The sequence below is a fragment of the Haemaphysalis longicornis genome, unplaced genomic scaffold (assembly GCF_048455015.1).
Source record: "Haemaphysalis longicornis isolate Haplotype H1 unplaced genomic scaffold, Haemaphysalis longicornis Haplotype H1 scaffold_1, whole genome shotgun sequence".
Taxonomy (NCBI): domain Eukaryota; kingdom Metazoa; phylum Arthropoda; class Arachnida; order Ixodida; family Ixodidae; genus Haemaphysalis; species Haemaphysalis longicornis.
In genome coordinates, this window is record NW_027526203.1 from 478,737,825 (window position 1) to 478,754,295 (window position 16,471).

Sequence of the window (16,471 nt, forward strand, 5' to 3'; positions counted from 1 at the left end):
CGTTCCCGGCTCTGGGAGAAACGCGGTTGCGCGCAGCGCTCCTGCACCGGCGGCACGGCGTATTCGTCCTGCACGGGTGGCATGGACGAATGTTTATCGTCGCCATCCGTTACACGAGCGTAGCTGAGTTTGTAGGCGTTTACAAGGTATTAATAACGCTGAAAAACACGGAAAATCTCTGCGGGCACAAACGGCCGCTACACGCGCAACCGCGGCAAGCATCTGCCTGCTCGGTCGGCAAGCAGCCCACTGTGCGGTGTACGCACGATAACGCATACACCGCAGCAGCTAAAACTTGTCACCGCCCGCCAGTACAAGACTATTGCTGAAAACCAGTTTGCAAATACGCGAAAGGGGGTGATAGTGCAGTGAAAGATTGCGCGGGGGGTCGTCGTCGTCGCGGCCTTGCAAAGCAGTGTCTGGATGACGGCGGCGAGGCTAAGCCTTTTCACCGACCTCGGTGGGACGAGTTCACCGCGAAACGCTAACGCTAGCGAGCCGCTAGCGAGCCGCTATAGTCGTCGGTGGCAATCTTCAATTATTGTCGTAGCGAGCATGTTCAGTTAGGAAGCCCCCTATCTTGCCTTCAAACGCTCGTTTGCGCTCGTTTCCGCCGACGCGAGCACGGCCGCCGCGAGGAGCCGTTCGATGCGGGCCCGCCACCGACCGACCCCGCTGAGCGGTAGTAGGCGGAGCTTGGCCGTCGTCTGCTACAAGCGTGACGTACCGCCGAGCGGAGCCAATGGCTGCGTGCTTCTCGACGAAACCCTGTTTCTCTAGGTGTCACCGATCAGGTCTTGCGCCTGGTCGGTGGCGTCTCCGCTTCCACAGTGCTTTGCAGGAGCGGTTAAAGAGGGAATGCGCCAGGCCTTGTTGCGGGCCCTTTTTAATGAACGATAGCTCGGCTAATACTGGACGCTTTTAAATCATTTTTGTGACAGGATGTTCTTTGGATAGTACTCCAATGATTGCGCACGTAAAATCTCAACCTTTGGAACCCTGTTTAGGGCCCCTTTAATGTCACTAGAACTCTGAATAGTAATACTAGTATCTTTACGGCAGGGGCTTATGGTGTACTTCTTGTTGTCAATCATGTCCTTCAAAGCCACAGTCCACAATCCATTATCTTTACAGATTCCCTAACTGTTGAGCGGGCCTTGTCTTCCCCAAAGCCTTCCAAAAACCACGTTGTAAATCTCATCGTCAAGGGTATTACGTCTGTATATGCTCACAAATTTTAACTGGTCCCTTGCTGGGTCCCTGGCCACTGTTGTGGTATAGCCGGGAACAAAGCCGCGGATCGAATGGCTGCTAATGCTACACTTTTGAATACAGTAGACATAACCACATTACCCTACACCGACGTGAAGACACACATCAGACAAGTTACACGTAATAAAACCACACCTGGGACCATGCACCACCAACACACGCAAGAGATACACAAGTCAACTTGGCTAGATTACAGATAGGCCACACACATGCAACGCACTCCCACCTGCTCACTGGATCGCCAAGACCCCTGTGCAGCGGGTGTGGAGAGGCCCCACCCATAATCTACATGCTCATCCAATGCAAGGCACTTGACACAACACGGCGCAAACACTTCCCACAACTATACAGACTACACATCCCGTTTCACCCATCGTACTTTTTAGGAGACGAGCCCATGTTTTCCATCAAGCGTGCTCTTCAGTTTCTCACTGACGTCAAGTTTTTACAGGTCCTGTCTTATCATGCATCATGACAACCTGGCCCTTTACACCAGTCATCTTCATTACCTTGTGTTTTACTTCATTCATTTTTACTGAAATGCTTTACTTTTACATTCATGTCACTCAAATGAACTAACCACCTTTTACACTCTTTGACCTCAGTCAGCCTTGCGCCATAAAAATCCAAACATCATCATCATTAGAAAAGAAGGCAGACTCCCCTCTCCTTATACCAGATGTTCGGCAGCAAATACCGCCTAGCCTTTACACAAACCATTCTAAGGATTCCCATTTGGCCAAGTGTGTGATTCAGGTGGTACCACAAAAATAGGCAATACTTTTCTTTTTCTTGGTTGACAGACACTTGAAATGTGCATCCCAATCCTGGGGGAAAGTGCCTATATTATACAAGGGAATACGGTATGCCGAACTCTTTGAAGGCAGAGAGCAACATTTGAAAATTGAACAGTTCATACAAGCACAAAAACGAAGATGAGGAAAAGTCACTGCTCAGTAGGGTGCACGAGCTGTAAAGCACAAGTGAGAATACAGAGCATAGCCTCGTTGTACAAGCCTTGTGTATACACCTAAGGGTATTCGCTTACTTAACCCTTGGAGGGTCACGGCCGTACATGTACGGCATCGGCAAGCACTTTGAAAATGGTCAATGACGCACATGTACGACATCGCTTGTATCTTAAAAAAGTGCGCCTTTTTTGCCAACGTCTCATGCTTGCCATGTGTTGCCACACTTAGGGAATACGTCAAATTTTTTTCTTGCGCCGATGGCTCTTCTTTTTATTTCTTTTATGATTTACTTCAGCGGCGCGCCGGCTATCGGTTACGCATCCGCTAATGAGGGGGTGCGCTGGGTATCACCCACCGGGTACCCGGGCGCCTCTCACTTCTTGCGCCTGCCAGACCAAGGTCACCTGCAAAACTGATGAGGCTCTTTTCTAGTTTTTTTTTTTTCTTTTTTGTATTTTATGTGCGGTGCGCCGTCTATCACTCCCGCATCCGGCCGCGCGCGCGCCGGCGGGCGCGCAGGGGCTGGTTTCGGTATCGTCCTTCAGGCGCTTACTGCTTTTTGCGCCCGCGAAACTGATGTCTATCTGATTTTGATTCACTCAAAAGGTGCCGGATTTTACTCTTGTTTTTATTTAGAATTTTTCTTGTGTACAGGGGTGGAAGGTCCATGGGTTTGGGAGCAGTCCTGGGAGCAGGCAAAAGTGCCTTTTGTAGCAGGCTTAGAGCAGCCAGAAAGGCATTTTTGGAGCAGGTTTGTAGCAGCCAGAATTGCTGTTTGGAGGAGATGTAACACCATTTCGCAGCATTATGGTGCCTTCCTAATTTCCGTACAGGCCGCTGTACAAGTCCCCTGCGAAGTACCTAGCCTCTCTACTATTCTCAGGCGTTTTACCATGCACTAGAACCCACTATCAACCAGGAAAGCAGTTCTTGTACCATATCTGGAGGTTTACAAATGCGGAGTAATCTACCTGCAGCCCCAGCGAGTTGGTTGCATTATTACTGTTGGAAGGCCAAACCTCACACGGTGAGTCGAAAGACATCAGATAACAGGCCTTGCTTCGAGTCCAGCAAACAGCAGTGTTTATGCGACCCCACGGCGGCATTCCGTAAAACAAGGTGTTCGCTCGCATTGTTTCTATCGAACAGCGGTTTCAGTGCGTGCAAAGGTGAACATAGCTTTTTCTTCACCCGTCACAGGGATGCAAGAGTCTACGAACTTACGCCGCAGACAACGTACCTAACTAGAGCTTGTCAGAAGGCCCTATTAATATTAGACCATCCGCCACTAAGCAAATAAAGCTGACCCCAAAGTTGAATTGAATTTAATTTATTTGAAGTTTATTTGTTCTCTTCTGAATACAGAAAAACGGGGGGGAGGCAAAAGGCAACCAGGATCCCTCCATTTAGCAGGTAGTTCATTTCAAGTTTCTAATTCATTTCTGTTCCAAGTTTACGGGCGAAAAAGAGTAGATACCTCAAAGCAAAAGTGCACCGAATTAACAAGCGAAGGCAAAGCGTCCAAGACCCTGTTTGTTCAATACATGCAGCAACGCAAAGTTGCGGGCAGCAAGGCTAGGATCGCCAAAAATGGGCGACTAAATTGATGTTAACCTCAAATAAACTATAACGTTTCATGTGGATATTATTCTATTTGTGATGTGACACAAAAACATTTTACTTTTGGCCATTTTTCATTGAGTGTGGCGCAGCAGCAGACACCAGCAAACACAACCACGCAAATGCAACACACAAAATTTCAAACAGATGGTGTGTCGTGCCTGCTGCCTTATGGCTAAGCCAAAGCCAGATTCGATAGCTGCTCATAGTTTTCATGAAACCGAAACCATTAACTCACTGATGAAACCGAGAACACGATGTTTCAACCAAGTTTTCGGGCGCTGGGCATCATGGCGGTCGTATCACGCGGAGGTGGGTCTTTACGACATTTTTTTTGTAATCTTTAGTGCTAGATAGCTGAAAACTAAGCAGCCTTGATGAGCTTCTACGCTGATTTCAAATATGTAATTGGTTTTAACATAGATTTATTTGTTCATGAAATACAATGTTTTCAAATTTATTTATTGGGGCAGTCCTTACCGGAGTTTAGAGCGATTTCGCTTGATCAAACTCAATAATGATTTTTATAGATATAATGAAAAATGTCTGGTCTGCCAGGTTATGCTATTTTTACTCATTTTGTAGACTTTCGCAATGCATGAAGGAGGTGAACATTTAATATCAACAATTCGTATAAATTTGTCTAATCTTTACTCATTTTTGCAAATAGGTGCACATAGACAGAGTAATAAAAATAGCATCACCTGCTAGATGAATTCAATACAAATGAAATTATACCAGTCTTGTTATCCTAGCTCAAGGGTAAGGTAAGAAAACATCTCTTAAGGAAGAGCGTGATCTCACAAACCAAGGAACTGCAGAGGTGCAGGTGGACTTTAATTTACCGATCCATAAGAGTGATACAAACAGCCTCACCTGCTAGATCTATTTATTGCAAATTAAATGATGCGAGTCTCATCATCCTAGGCCAAAAGCCAGATAATGAAACACTCCGTAAGGCAGAGCATGATGTCTTAAAATAAGATAGAGAAAAATACATCTCTAGTTTCGAACTCTTGATTCAGCACAGCCACAATATACCGTATTTACTCGCATAATCCTCGCACTTTTTTTTCGGAAAAGTCAATGCAAAGTTAGGGGTGCGAGAATTATGCGGGGAAAAAAAAATTCGGTGCACAGTGTTGCCAATTTGCCTTATGCCAATCCCGCTAAATGTAGTGGTCGTTTTTTGTTTATGTAAGCTCAGTGTTGTCAACAGCAGCTATTTCTTTTTATTTTATTATTTACAACGTAAACAGCCTTCCGTCGATCAGCGATCATGAAATTGCCGCCTTTGCTTTCTGGCGCGCGCCCTATCTCGTCGTCGTATGTGCGTGCCCTACTCCAGTAACGCACGTTGAAGTCGGTGGCGCCGAAGTGCCTGCCTGCGGCACGGTTGCCGTGTTCGATCGCGTACTCTTTCGCTTTCAATTTGAAAGCGGCAGTGTAGCTAGCGTTCTTCCCCATGGCGAAGCGGCACCAAGCGCAAAACAAAGGGATCAAAAAGTTCTCAAAATGGGAGCGAGCTTTCCACCACTGACGCAAGTGACTCACTGACTGCTGCCGCTCAACGACGGGACGGCGACACGACGACACGACAGCGGGCTGCGCGAACACCGTCCAGTTGCGCGCACGCGAAACATGCGCGAAACCGGCTCAAGGACAGTGTGAGTAGCGTGTTAGGGCTCCTTTAGGGAGTAGCCATGCAGGTTGTTAGGGCGCCTGGACGGCCTTGGATACACAGCGTTCTCCGCCGAACGGAGAGGCGGCGGGGGAGGGCGCGCGTTGGGGAGCGCGTGCACCATGCGGGTTTCGCGAGCAGGCAACTTTCGCCGCTGCAAAGTTGGGGGTGCGAGAATTATGCGAGGAACCAAAAAATCCAAGTTTTGGTGGCTCACATTAGGGGTGCGAGGATTACGCGAGTGCGAGGATTACGCGAGTAAATACGGTAAAAAGCATCGTGTCACTCTGTTCCTCAAGGGGAAAAAAAGAATGCGACCGTACCACAAAAATAACCGGAAAAGCTCTATGCAAGTACTGAAAACCTTTGCAAACAGCGCTGGAAAACTACACTTTTTGCTGAACTTCACACACGGTACTTGCTACTTTGCACTTCCTTCAACGTCTATGCAAACTAAATAAAAGCACCAACATATTGTGCTGCCAACTTTTTTTTTTTTTTCGCAAATAAGACCGAAGCACAACAGCTAACTAAATTTGGATGTTTCCACGCGGCGCTTCTCGGACCAGATCCGTGCGTAACAGGCGCTCCCGGCATTGCCGTTTACGGCGTGTTTGGTCGTTTTTTAGTGCGCTTTCAGCGCGTAAATAGTTGAGGTAAAGGACTCCAAGCATTGCGGCACCAGGCAAAAAGACGTTGTGACAGAATTGCAGTCACTAACGGCAGCGAAAACGCACCCGAATTAAAAATACTGCGGCGGCAAATGCGCGCCTGCAAAACGAAAAAAAAAAAAAAAAAAAATGGCGTCTCAACCGCACCGGCCAATCAGAGATGCGGAAAGGGGGCCTCGATCGCGCTTGCTCCTGCGGCTCGGAAACAATCTTCGCTAAATCGGCGGTAACGTTCGTTTTCCTCGTGGGACGCCATTTTGAGATAGCAGAAAATACGCAAAAATAAAGCCGCTACAAGGCTAGCCCAAGATGGCCGCCGCCGGCAGTCTGCTTCAAGTGTGGCGCGCGCGCGAAGTTCAAGTGTTCTTAGCCCGATTCTCAACGTTTTGCGGCTCCCGCTGCGTTTACAAAGCCGATTTTAAGATATTTCCGGACCAATTCAGCGGTGAAACTTTTAGAATAGGTGCTTGAAAGTACATAGACTTCAAAAATGTGTTTTTCCCAAAATGCATTTTTTCGCGATTTTTGACCATTTTAAGACCCGCGTCCCATTCAAGCGGGTTTGGCGCAACAGGGGCGGTTTGGCGCAGGATGGCGCAGCTAAACACGTTTGGCGCTCAATGGAGCAAATGGCGCAGCTGTTCCACCCCTGTGTGTAACAGCATAATAAACCATATGTATGTAACAACACAAATGATTTTTTTGTCACTTTACGGTCACCCAAAAAAATTTTTGATTATTTTTTCTCGGTATAGATTCGTCCGTAGAATTGAAATCCACAATAAAAAAATCGACCCTGGGGAGACGCATTTGGCGAAAAAATTCGACCCTCAAAGGGTTACCTAGAATATCCATTTTTCCAGACCAACACAAAAAATGCAAAAAATCCCCTCTATTTTTTTCTTCTGGGCTCCCCTCTTTCTCTAAGAATTGCTCATTTTCCTGGTTGATCAACGCCCTATGTTCAGTACGAACTTCTATGAGCCTTTTTTGCTCTGCAGTTCCACAAGAAAACTACAGACCTGTAGTGACTGGTGCAACTGGTGCAATTGTAGTGCAATTGACTGAATGATGAGGAAATTTTATAGCTTCCTGGGCAATGATCTAGACAATGGCTGCAATGCTTGAATACAGACCATCTTAAGGACCTTTCCCATGTCCTTCAGAACCTTTAAAGGGGTCCTGAAATACCTTCCAACGATGCATGGATGTACATGTAACCAAATAAAGCAATGTATGAGCAATCTCTTCCCGCAAGAACTTTGTTAAAGCGATGAGTTCTAGCTGAGAAATCGTAAATCAAAAACCGCGCATTATAGTCGCTCTGCGTTTCCTCCTCCTTTCGATTTACTCTCCGCTGTTGACGGCGCGCGAGCCTTGCCTCCCATGATGCTGCGCTCCTCGGCGGTGACGTACTTCCGCTATTGCGCTGCTCAGACTGCCATCTGCTACGGGCAAGCTTTGTTGACACCATGAATCCCGCACTCCGCTCAAGGCTGGAAAAGCGAACGAAAAATCTGGCCGCATGTGTGCGGCGGCCTGGCCTTGCCCTTTCGCGGTGTACGCATGAATACGTTGCTGCAGTTGCTATCGGCGGCACGTGACCTTTTATCGGCGGTGAACTCGCAGCCGCACGGGGAGGATCGTGCGCTCGTTCTCTTTGATGCACCGCGCACTGTTTATCCAAAAAGCGCCGTATCAGATGTGGCCCCGCTAGTGCCGGGTCTTATTTTGCGGCGGCGGTAATTCCTGCCGGCGGCATGTGAAAATGAAATTTTAAACCGATACAGAACCCGTGCACAAAACGCTTCAATCATTTGACCAGTCCAGCTTGGGGCGACGCATGGTGGAGAGCGGCAACGTTGGCAAAACATGCTCCGCCGCGGCTCTGAGCTTTCTAGCGCAGGAGCGAGCGCCATTTCTTTGAAAATCTCAAACATCGGTTGCCTTGGCAACAAGGCACAAACCGCCCCAGAAGTCAGTTACGGTTCCGTGATCCCGGTTCAGCTCGCGGCCCCACCTCGCGGCATGTGGGCACTGCAGGCGTACCACTCACTCCCATTGGGAAGTGCGAGATGAGTTTGGCATTACAGGAGCCGATGGTGTGCGTGTTGTGGACGCCTTTGTTTTGGGATGAAATGCGACGTGCTTCTGCGGGTTGATAGTGCTTCCCATGTTCTGGATTTATCTTTCTCGAGCGAGGTACGACTCAACCTCGAATGGGGTATGTGCAGTGTGCGGGGCTAAAAGCAGGGGTGAGACAGCTGAACCAGATTTGGGAGCAGCTTTTGGAGCAGTGAAGTTTCTATTTTGGAGCAGAACAACCTTAATTCGGAGCAGAAGAACGACATTTATTACGTCACCTTAGGAGCCTAAAAAATCAAATTTTTGGCCACTCGAGCGGGGGGGGGCAAGGGGGGAGGGGAAGTGCGCTTTTTAATCGGTTTTGAACGTACATAACACTGAAACAGCCTTTCAATAAAGTTTTTTCTACCTGTGTATCACAAGGAACGAACTACACTACCTTTTTCAAACCATTTTTACATTCTTGAGCTCTATGCATAGATAACGCGGAGTTCCATTGAAAATATCGAATTGAAAAACTAAGCAATTTTAAGGAATTTTTATTATCCCCTGAATGGTGAAGTTGTTATTTTTGTAATCCCAGACTCAGCGTGACGCACAACTGAGAGCCACGGCAAAAGTTGCGCAAAGCGAGGTGACGGTCGTCGCACCCCACCAGCCCTCCCATTTCAAGCCCCAAGGTGGGCGTTCACTACGATCGTAATTAGAGTATTGGTATGTTTAGTCACCTCCCTTTTGGCATTAAATTTCAATTTGCAGTCGCCAAAATATCAGAAGTGCCTCTATGGATTGTACCTGATCTACAGGTGCGGTTGTCGATTCCTGGAATCGGTAAAAAATCCCACACGGCGTCTTCGGTCCTAAGACAACTTTCACTATTTTACATCAGTGAAATGTACGGAGAGGCGTCGCATGTTTTTGTTGACGGCTCGGTCACGGCGTCTAAGTCGGCAGCGGCAGTGGTTATGCCTGGGAAGGACCTGACCAAACGTTTCAAGATTGCTTACAGGACGTCGTCTACCGCAGCAGAACTGGTCGGTTTACGCGAAGCGCTCCGCACCATTTCTTGTGAAAGGCCACAGCGGTGGATTATCTTTTGCGACTGCAAACCAGCGCTGCAGGTACTAAGGTACCCAATAAAGAGAGGCGCGTACGATCAGCTGACCACTGATGTCGCTATCCTGTTTAAAGAGTTGAATGAAAAGGGCCACACAGTGGTGTTTCAGTGGATACCAAGTCACTGTGGCATCGCTGGAAATGAGTTGGCGGATGCAGAAGCACAGCAGGCACACCACAATGGAACTCTCCTGTCTATACCCATCACAAGGCAGGATGCTAACGCGATACTCTACGGAGCGCGTAAACAAGCCGCAGCCTTGCATTCGTCGGACCCGCAGAGTCGACATGAACGCCTTCACAAGCTCGATCCAGAGCGGACGTTCTGGGTCAGTCATGCTCCTCGTCTTCGTCGAAGTCAAGAGACATTGCTACACAGGCTGTGTCTTGGAGTAGCATTGACTCGGAAGTATCTTCACACAATCGGGCGAGAGGACAGCCCAGACTGCCTTCTGTGCGGTTGTCCTGAGACTATCGAACATTTGCTTAGTGCTTGTCCAAAGTACTCGAGTGAGCGAATGAACCTTGAGACAGCTTTACTACGCTTGGACACTCGCCCTCTGTCCGAACAAAAGATTTTGGGCACGTGGGCTGACAACAGGAACCAAAGCCTAGCCGTTAAAGCCCTGTTAACATTTCTTGGTGACTCCTCTTTGGATTCTCGCCTCTAGGTTGTGACAAAATTGAACAGACTGCGAAATAATGTCTGAGCAGTTTTTTTTTTTTTTTTTTCATGGATGATAGTCATGTGCTTAAAAGTGAACTGTTGTCATCTGATTCAGCGCCCCGTTGTATGTGAGACGTTTATTGGTTTACTGCTTGTACATAGTTCATTTGTCGCTTTCATTTTCATTCCCCATACCTTCCATATTCATTCCTTTCTCTTTCTGTCCCCAGTACCCTCCCCCCAGAGGGAAGTAGCAGGCCCAAGATCAATTTCTCAGGCCGACCTCTTCTCCTTTTTCAATAAACATTTACTCTCTCTCTCAATTGAGATAGATGAACCATTATTACTAGCATGCGATAATAGCCCGTCCCGCTATCGGACACTGCTTGAACATTTGGCGATGATGCAGCTTGCGCCGCCACTTCTGCAGTGTCCATCATCCCACTCCCGCCACTCGCAAGCTTACTGTCAATAGCAACAATAACTGGGCGTTTTATAATGCCGCAATGAGTCCCAAATTTCACTTCAAGCACGCACCGTGCCTCACACTCAAGGCCGAAACACGGCAATATCGCAGGTACCCCATTGTTTTTGATGAACCCCCCCCGCCTTGCGAGTCGCGTAACTTCCTGCAACAGGTCAAACGTAAACACGGCCACCCCCATAACCAAAACCGCGGCAGAAATCAGCGAAGAGCACTCTGCCTGAACCACTAGAAACTGCTTCGCCCAGCGGCCATGTTTTCCAATCTTCACCACACCAAGATGGCGGCGCCCAGTATTGTTGTTCTGGAGATGCGGCACTCCCAAAATTGCCGTTTTAAAATCAACTTGCACAAGTAGTTTGTGAAAACTTTATATGGGAAAACTTTAAAAACTCACACAATATAACATGTGCAACCCAACATTGTGACTTTCGAAAAAACTATCCCGTGGACAATTTTATACGGGTTTTTTATTGAATGATCAATCAATTAAACCTTTACAAACAGCATCACCTCCAAGGTGCTGGAAAATTATGCCATCAGTAAGCATTTTCCCCCACTGAAATTGACGGGAGCGTTAAAATCCTTGGCTCTCATACTCTTTCGGAGCAGTTTGGCGCAATTCTTGCAATTTTCAAGCTTTTGGAGCAGCCTGGCACAGGAAAACGAATTTGTATCAAAACTGCGCAATATGCGCAGTTGTCCCACCTCTGTAAAAGCCATCTCAGCTTGTGCGCCAGAGTTAAGTGACTTGCTGTTCATCCCCGCAAACCGCGTGCAAGGTGAGTGCCGAATTTACGACGGGCAGGAGGAGGCAACCCATCGTCTCTCAATCGCCGTTCAGACTTGCAACGCATGTTGTGACGTTGTGCTCGTTCGAAATGCATCTCTGGATTGTTTTGAAGTTGAATAAAATGTGTGCGTCAAACCGGGGCATTCAGCTCAGGGCGTTCTCTGCGATTGCACGAAAGAAGTGCCACGAGGCTTCAACACTTTTTATATGGAACATACTCAGGTAAGAGAATATCCATGTCGTGTTATGGCCGTGTTGCATTCAATACAAATGGTTAAGCGTTTGTTTACACTTGTTTCGTTTGTCGTAAAATGTCCAAGCACTCCGGCACTACGCTGGCAGATCAGCCGGCGAGCCGACGCTGAGCAGACGTCATCTCTTTGCCAGAAGTGCGTGAAAAAGTCGCCCAATAGCAGGATGTCTAGCTCATGACGAACATCTGGGAATCGATGACGTAGACATGTGAAGATGGCGGCATCCAAAAACACGAAGGGAAGGGTGAGAAAAAAGTGACGAACTTTGCAACAAAAGTGTGAGCTTTCCGCTGGACGTAAAAGAGTAATACTTGGCACAGGTGACGTCGACCCAATCTAACGATTCCGCTAGTTCATTTAGTGTGCTCAAAACGCCTTTTAGGGCCCCTTTAAAGAGGAGTTTCAAGTATATCATAAGCTACGGAAAAAAATGTACGCCAATTCACCCTGTGAAGGTGGTTGGAAAGCAAAGCTACAAATGACACCCACAACGATTACCTATGCAACGTCACTTGAACTCGCACACGTGGCTCTACAGGAGTGAAACCAGCGACAAGTGAAATGCACTTAACCACACCCTTTATTAACGTGTTTACTCCCGTAATGAACCCACTTTTTTCTAGAAAATTCGGCATGAGTTTGGGGGGAGGGTTCATTATGCGGGAAAAAATTGCAAGCGATTTTTTAAAAGTTGAAATTCCACACAATAAAGTTGCTAACAGAAGCGCGTCAGAGCCTTACCATTTTTGTAAAAACACATGGGTGATTATGCAATGGATTTTCTTTTTTATTCTGAACATGGCAGTGGTCTCCTACTCGCCATGGAGCTGTCCTCCTCACTGAAATCGCTAGCGGCTTCACATTCGTAGTCGGCCCACAGTGCACCGTCTTCCGTGCCGTCAAGGCACTCCGAAACTTCTTTTCTCACACCCAGAAACTTCCCTTTTTTGGGCCTACGAAACACACGGCGATCCTTGTTCACCGACGAAAAACCTCTTGTTTTCGCCCGTAGCATTCACGCGCTGGGTCAACACTGAAGTGCCGCCCAGCCGTGCGGTTTCCATGTGCATCAAAGCATGCTGCACCATTAAAACCAGCTGTGTAGCTCATGTACTGGCCTATCGTACGGAGCACACCAGGAGCTCAAAAAAAGGTCGCAACACGGCTGAGAAACAAAACCCTGGAGCATAATGGCGACATCGCGGAACAGCTAGAGTTGAGGAGTGCGGAGTTCGTTTAGTGCTTTATTCGCATGACGCCAAAACCAGCCAGAACGGCAAAGAGCAGGGAAGGAGTGCGGAGTGCGTTTTGCGCTTTGTTCGCACGCCGCAACATTTTTATGGCGCAAGGTTTGTTTTGCGCTCAGCAGGTGCCGCACCGCAAGCGCGCAATTTTTAAATTGTGAGCCATAGCATTCACGCTCGCGTCTCCGGCTACTGTTGCGATTTCCTTTTGTTGGAATGCGTTTTTGGCATTTCGGCGTGTACTGTGGCGTGATATCAAGTTACTGCGATTGTCTACAGCATCAGCAACCATGCTGAGATAACATATCCCCGCTGCATTTTTTATTCAAAGTGACTAAAAAGTAAATTCTCAAGAAGAAAAGTGGGGGGAGGGTTCATTATGCGAGTAAATAAGGCAGTTCAAAAAGATATTCTTTGCTCAGGTTAAATCAATGCATGATTCATGAACAGTGGTTGGTTGAGTTGTATTGGCGAAGCACATGAGTGAAAACTCTTTTCTTTTTGATAAAATTAAAGGATGCTCAAACCCGGTGTTAGACGATCTCACTGATCCTCCGTCTCTGCTGCCACCGACAGAGGCGAAAAAATCAGCGGCACAGACGGAGGAGAAGCGAGACGTCATGTGTTGGTGTGAGCTCCCTTTAATTTTTATTACTCCTAGCGCATGCGCAAGGAGTGCACACGGCCACTACCCGTGCCGTGGGCGGAGCGCACAGCAGCGCGAGAGGTCGTATGACGCTATCACGTGGCATTCAGCAAGAACACAAGGGGTAAACCCGCAGATGTGCTTGGTGAGTGCACTGTCTGTCTCCCCCGTCTCCGTGTGGGCTCGTAGCTCAATTGGTAAGACAACAGGCTCTCGCTCCGTTTCTCTATTCGTTACAGGTTTGATTCCTGGCGGTGCCAGTAACTTCTATTTGTTCGCGGGAGTTTTCTGTTGAACCCAACGGCCGCGACAGAACCCTTGGGGGGTTAAGGTAAAAAGCTTCGCTTTAAAAAAGAGGGCATTTTTAGAAGCCTACTGATTTTAACTAGCGCTATGGCGGAGAAGTTAGCTCCTTCTAGAAGGCACATACATGGTGGCATTTCTGCACAGCAGAATGGAAAAATATGCACATAACCTGCACAAAACAGGTGCAGGAAATGTGCACAGAAAGAGGATACTTTGGGGCACCGAAATGAGTGGAATTTCGCTAAAACTGAACAGGCACCTCAAAATTAGACCTTTTAGTCGAGGCACAGAAGTTGTGGGCTTTGCAGTTAGCCAGGTTCTTCCCACCCCGTCTGCATCGTGCCAAGCCCTCATACGCTGCCAACGGCCGCTGCTAGCCCACAGAGCGGGGGTGAGCCAACTCACCCTTCAGGTTGGTGTTCACATCGCTGATGCGCGCATTCACACTGGCCAGCTCCGCCTGGCTGTTCTCCAGCTTCCGGCGGCGGTCTTCGACCGAGATCTCTTGCAGGGCCTGGAGGTGGCGGCGCAACAGGTCAGCCTCAGCCACACCCTCAGCGCAGAGCAAATGAACTCACCGCTTCGAGCTCTTCTTTCCTCCGGTACAGGTTGTTGTTGAGCAAGTTCTCCAGCTTGTTCTTCTCAGCCTCCAGCTGCAAAGGCACAGGCACTGAGCACATGACGCCATCTGGCAGGCCTCAAGGTTTCCTCGAGGCAGGGGCAGCTACGGTTGGACAAGCTACCCCAGGCTGCTGCTGGCCCAAGAGAGAGACATTAGAGCAGCCTCCCGCGCCTCACAAAAGGGGATAGCGCAACTCACCCACATCAGCAAACAAACAAAAAAGCAACAGAAAGCACTTGTCCACGATATGCGTAACAAAGACGGCCCACAACCCCACCAATTAAGGAGAATCGGTGCTGTTGCTTCTCATCGTCCACGCTGCCTGCAGTGGCGACGGCCAGGCAGAAAGCTCAAAGAACGCCACCACGTGTCCCCCAAAAGGGTTGCGGGATACCGTGCCAAGCAGGCGATGGCCAAGTGCACGTAACACAGACCAGTCGGTGCACTATGGTCCGGCTGTTTGAGCATAAGCGTTCTGTGCAAGGAAGCACCCCCTCACATGTTTCAAGTCCTGCATTCCATGACACAGCGATAAGTTGACAAGGGAAATCGTCGAGGCATACAACATCAGAAAAAGGGGGGGAGTAGTGTATCATCATGCCGTCGCTTAATCTACACATAAGTGAGTCGGTATTTCTAGAACGATCTTCACCATAAAAAAATAACTGCATTCAGTCGCACATGTGCTTGCTACGTGGCACGTGTCAAAAAAGAAAAAAAAAAAGAAACGCATGTTAATAACGTCTGTACGATGTGCGGTCACACTGGTACAAGCTTGTTGGCATTCCAGTCCCATTATCATCATCATCAACAGCCTACGTCGGTCCACTGCAGGACGAAGGCCTCTCCCATTGACCTTCACCTGCTCCTGTTCTGTGCTGCTCGAGTCTATTCTTTACCCCCAATTTCTTTATTTCATCCCTCCATCGAGTTACTGACCTTCCCTTTCTTCTCGTCCCATCTCTTGGTATCCACTTGGTTACCCTCGTGACCTACTGGTTGCCATTTCGTCTGACTACATGGCCCGCCCAGGTTCATTTCTTTTTCTTCATTTCAGCTGTGATATCATCTACTCAAGTTTGTTCCCTGATCCAGGAATCTCGCATCCTGTCCCCAAGTGTTACTCCTGTCCTTATTCGTTCCATGGCACGTTGGGCGGACCTAAGTTTCCTTTCCTGTTGCTTAGTAAGGCGCCAAGTTTCTGCTCCATATGTCATGTTGGTTGATACAGTTGACACATTGGTATCTGTATCAACATTGGTGTCTGTATCAACATTGGTGTCTGTATCAACCAATGTTTTGATACAGACACATTGGTTGATACAGTTGAACCTCGATATAACGAACCTCGATTTAACGAAATTCGCGATATAACGAATTTTTTCAAGTTTTCTATCAAAATTTTGCTAAATGAATGTATTTTTATCTCGATTTTAAGAAGTAATTTCGTGCGGCGTTTCCGATTTAACAAAGTCACGGCAAGAAAGGCAGAACGAAATTCCGGTCGAGGTACGTTTTATTTTGCCTCCCAGAGCCTGCATTAAAAACATTCAGTACTCGCATTAACTCTTAAACGGCTAAAATAAAAGAAAAGCGGTGAAATCTGCGGTTGACAACAATTAAAAGCGATGAAAGAAGCTGCTCAAACCGCTAGCGCTCATAGACGATTGAATAGTGCAGCCACCATTTTGACGTCTCCATCGTTGCCTACGCCAGCGCCCTCTATGCTTAGGCTGCCGAAGCCTACTTCAAGCTTTTTTTCTACGCGTCCTTCCTCACGGTGCTGCTGCCCTAGGTTATGCTCGCTGATAACCACATTAATATTTTGTTCGTGCATCATTAGGCGAGTCTTGTAAGCAGCGTGAGCACTCCAAGGGAAGGAAAAGTGTTCCGAACAAGAGCCTTGAGGAAGTGTCAGTGAAACCGACGGTAGACCGATGGCCACCGAAGTGATGGATGCCATCGACGTTCTGCGGAGGCTTGCAGGCGCACGCGAATGTTTACAAGCAAGCGTTGTAGCAGCAGCATACGAGGTCAAG

The 16,471-nt window shown here is 48.0% G+C and overlaps 1 protein-coding gene across 1 annotated transcript in view; it reads right to left on the bottom strand.

Annotated features, from left to right (window-relative positions):
* The window catches only part of Smc3 (structural maintenance of chromosomes 3), a 157,783-nt gene that overhangs the window by 43,271 nt on the left and 98,041 nt on the right, over positions 1 to 16,471 (bottom strand). Inside the window, exons 17-18 of the mRNA XM_077688288.1 lie at positions 14,389 to 14,463; positions 14,216 to 14,324 (exon numbers count right to left, since the gene is read on the bottom strand). Of these exons, the coding sequence (XP_077544414.1) occupies positions 14,216 to 14,324; positions 14,389 to 14,463 (184 nt within the window). The remainder of the gene's footprint in view (positions 1 to 14,215; positions 14,325 to 14,388; positions 14,464 to 16,471) is intronic.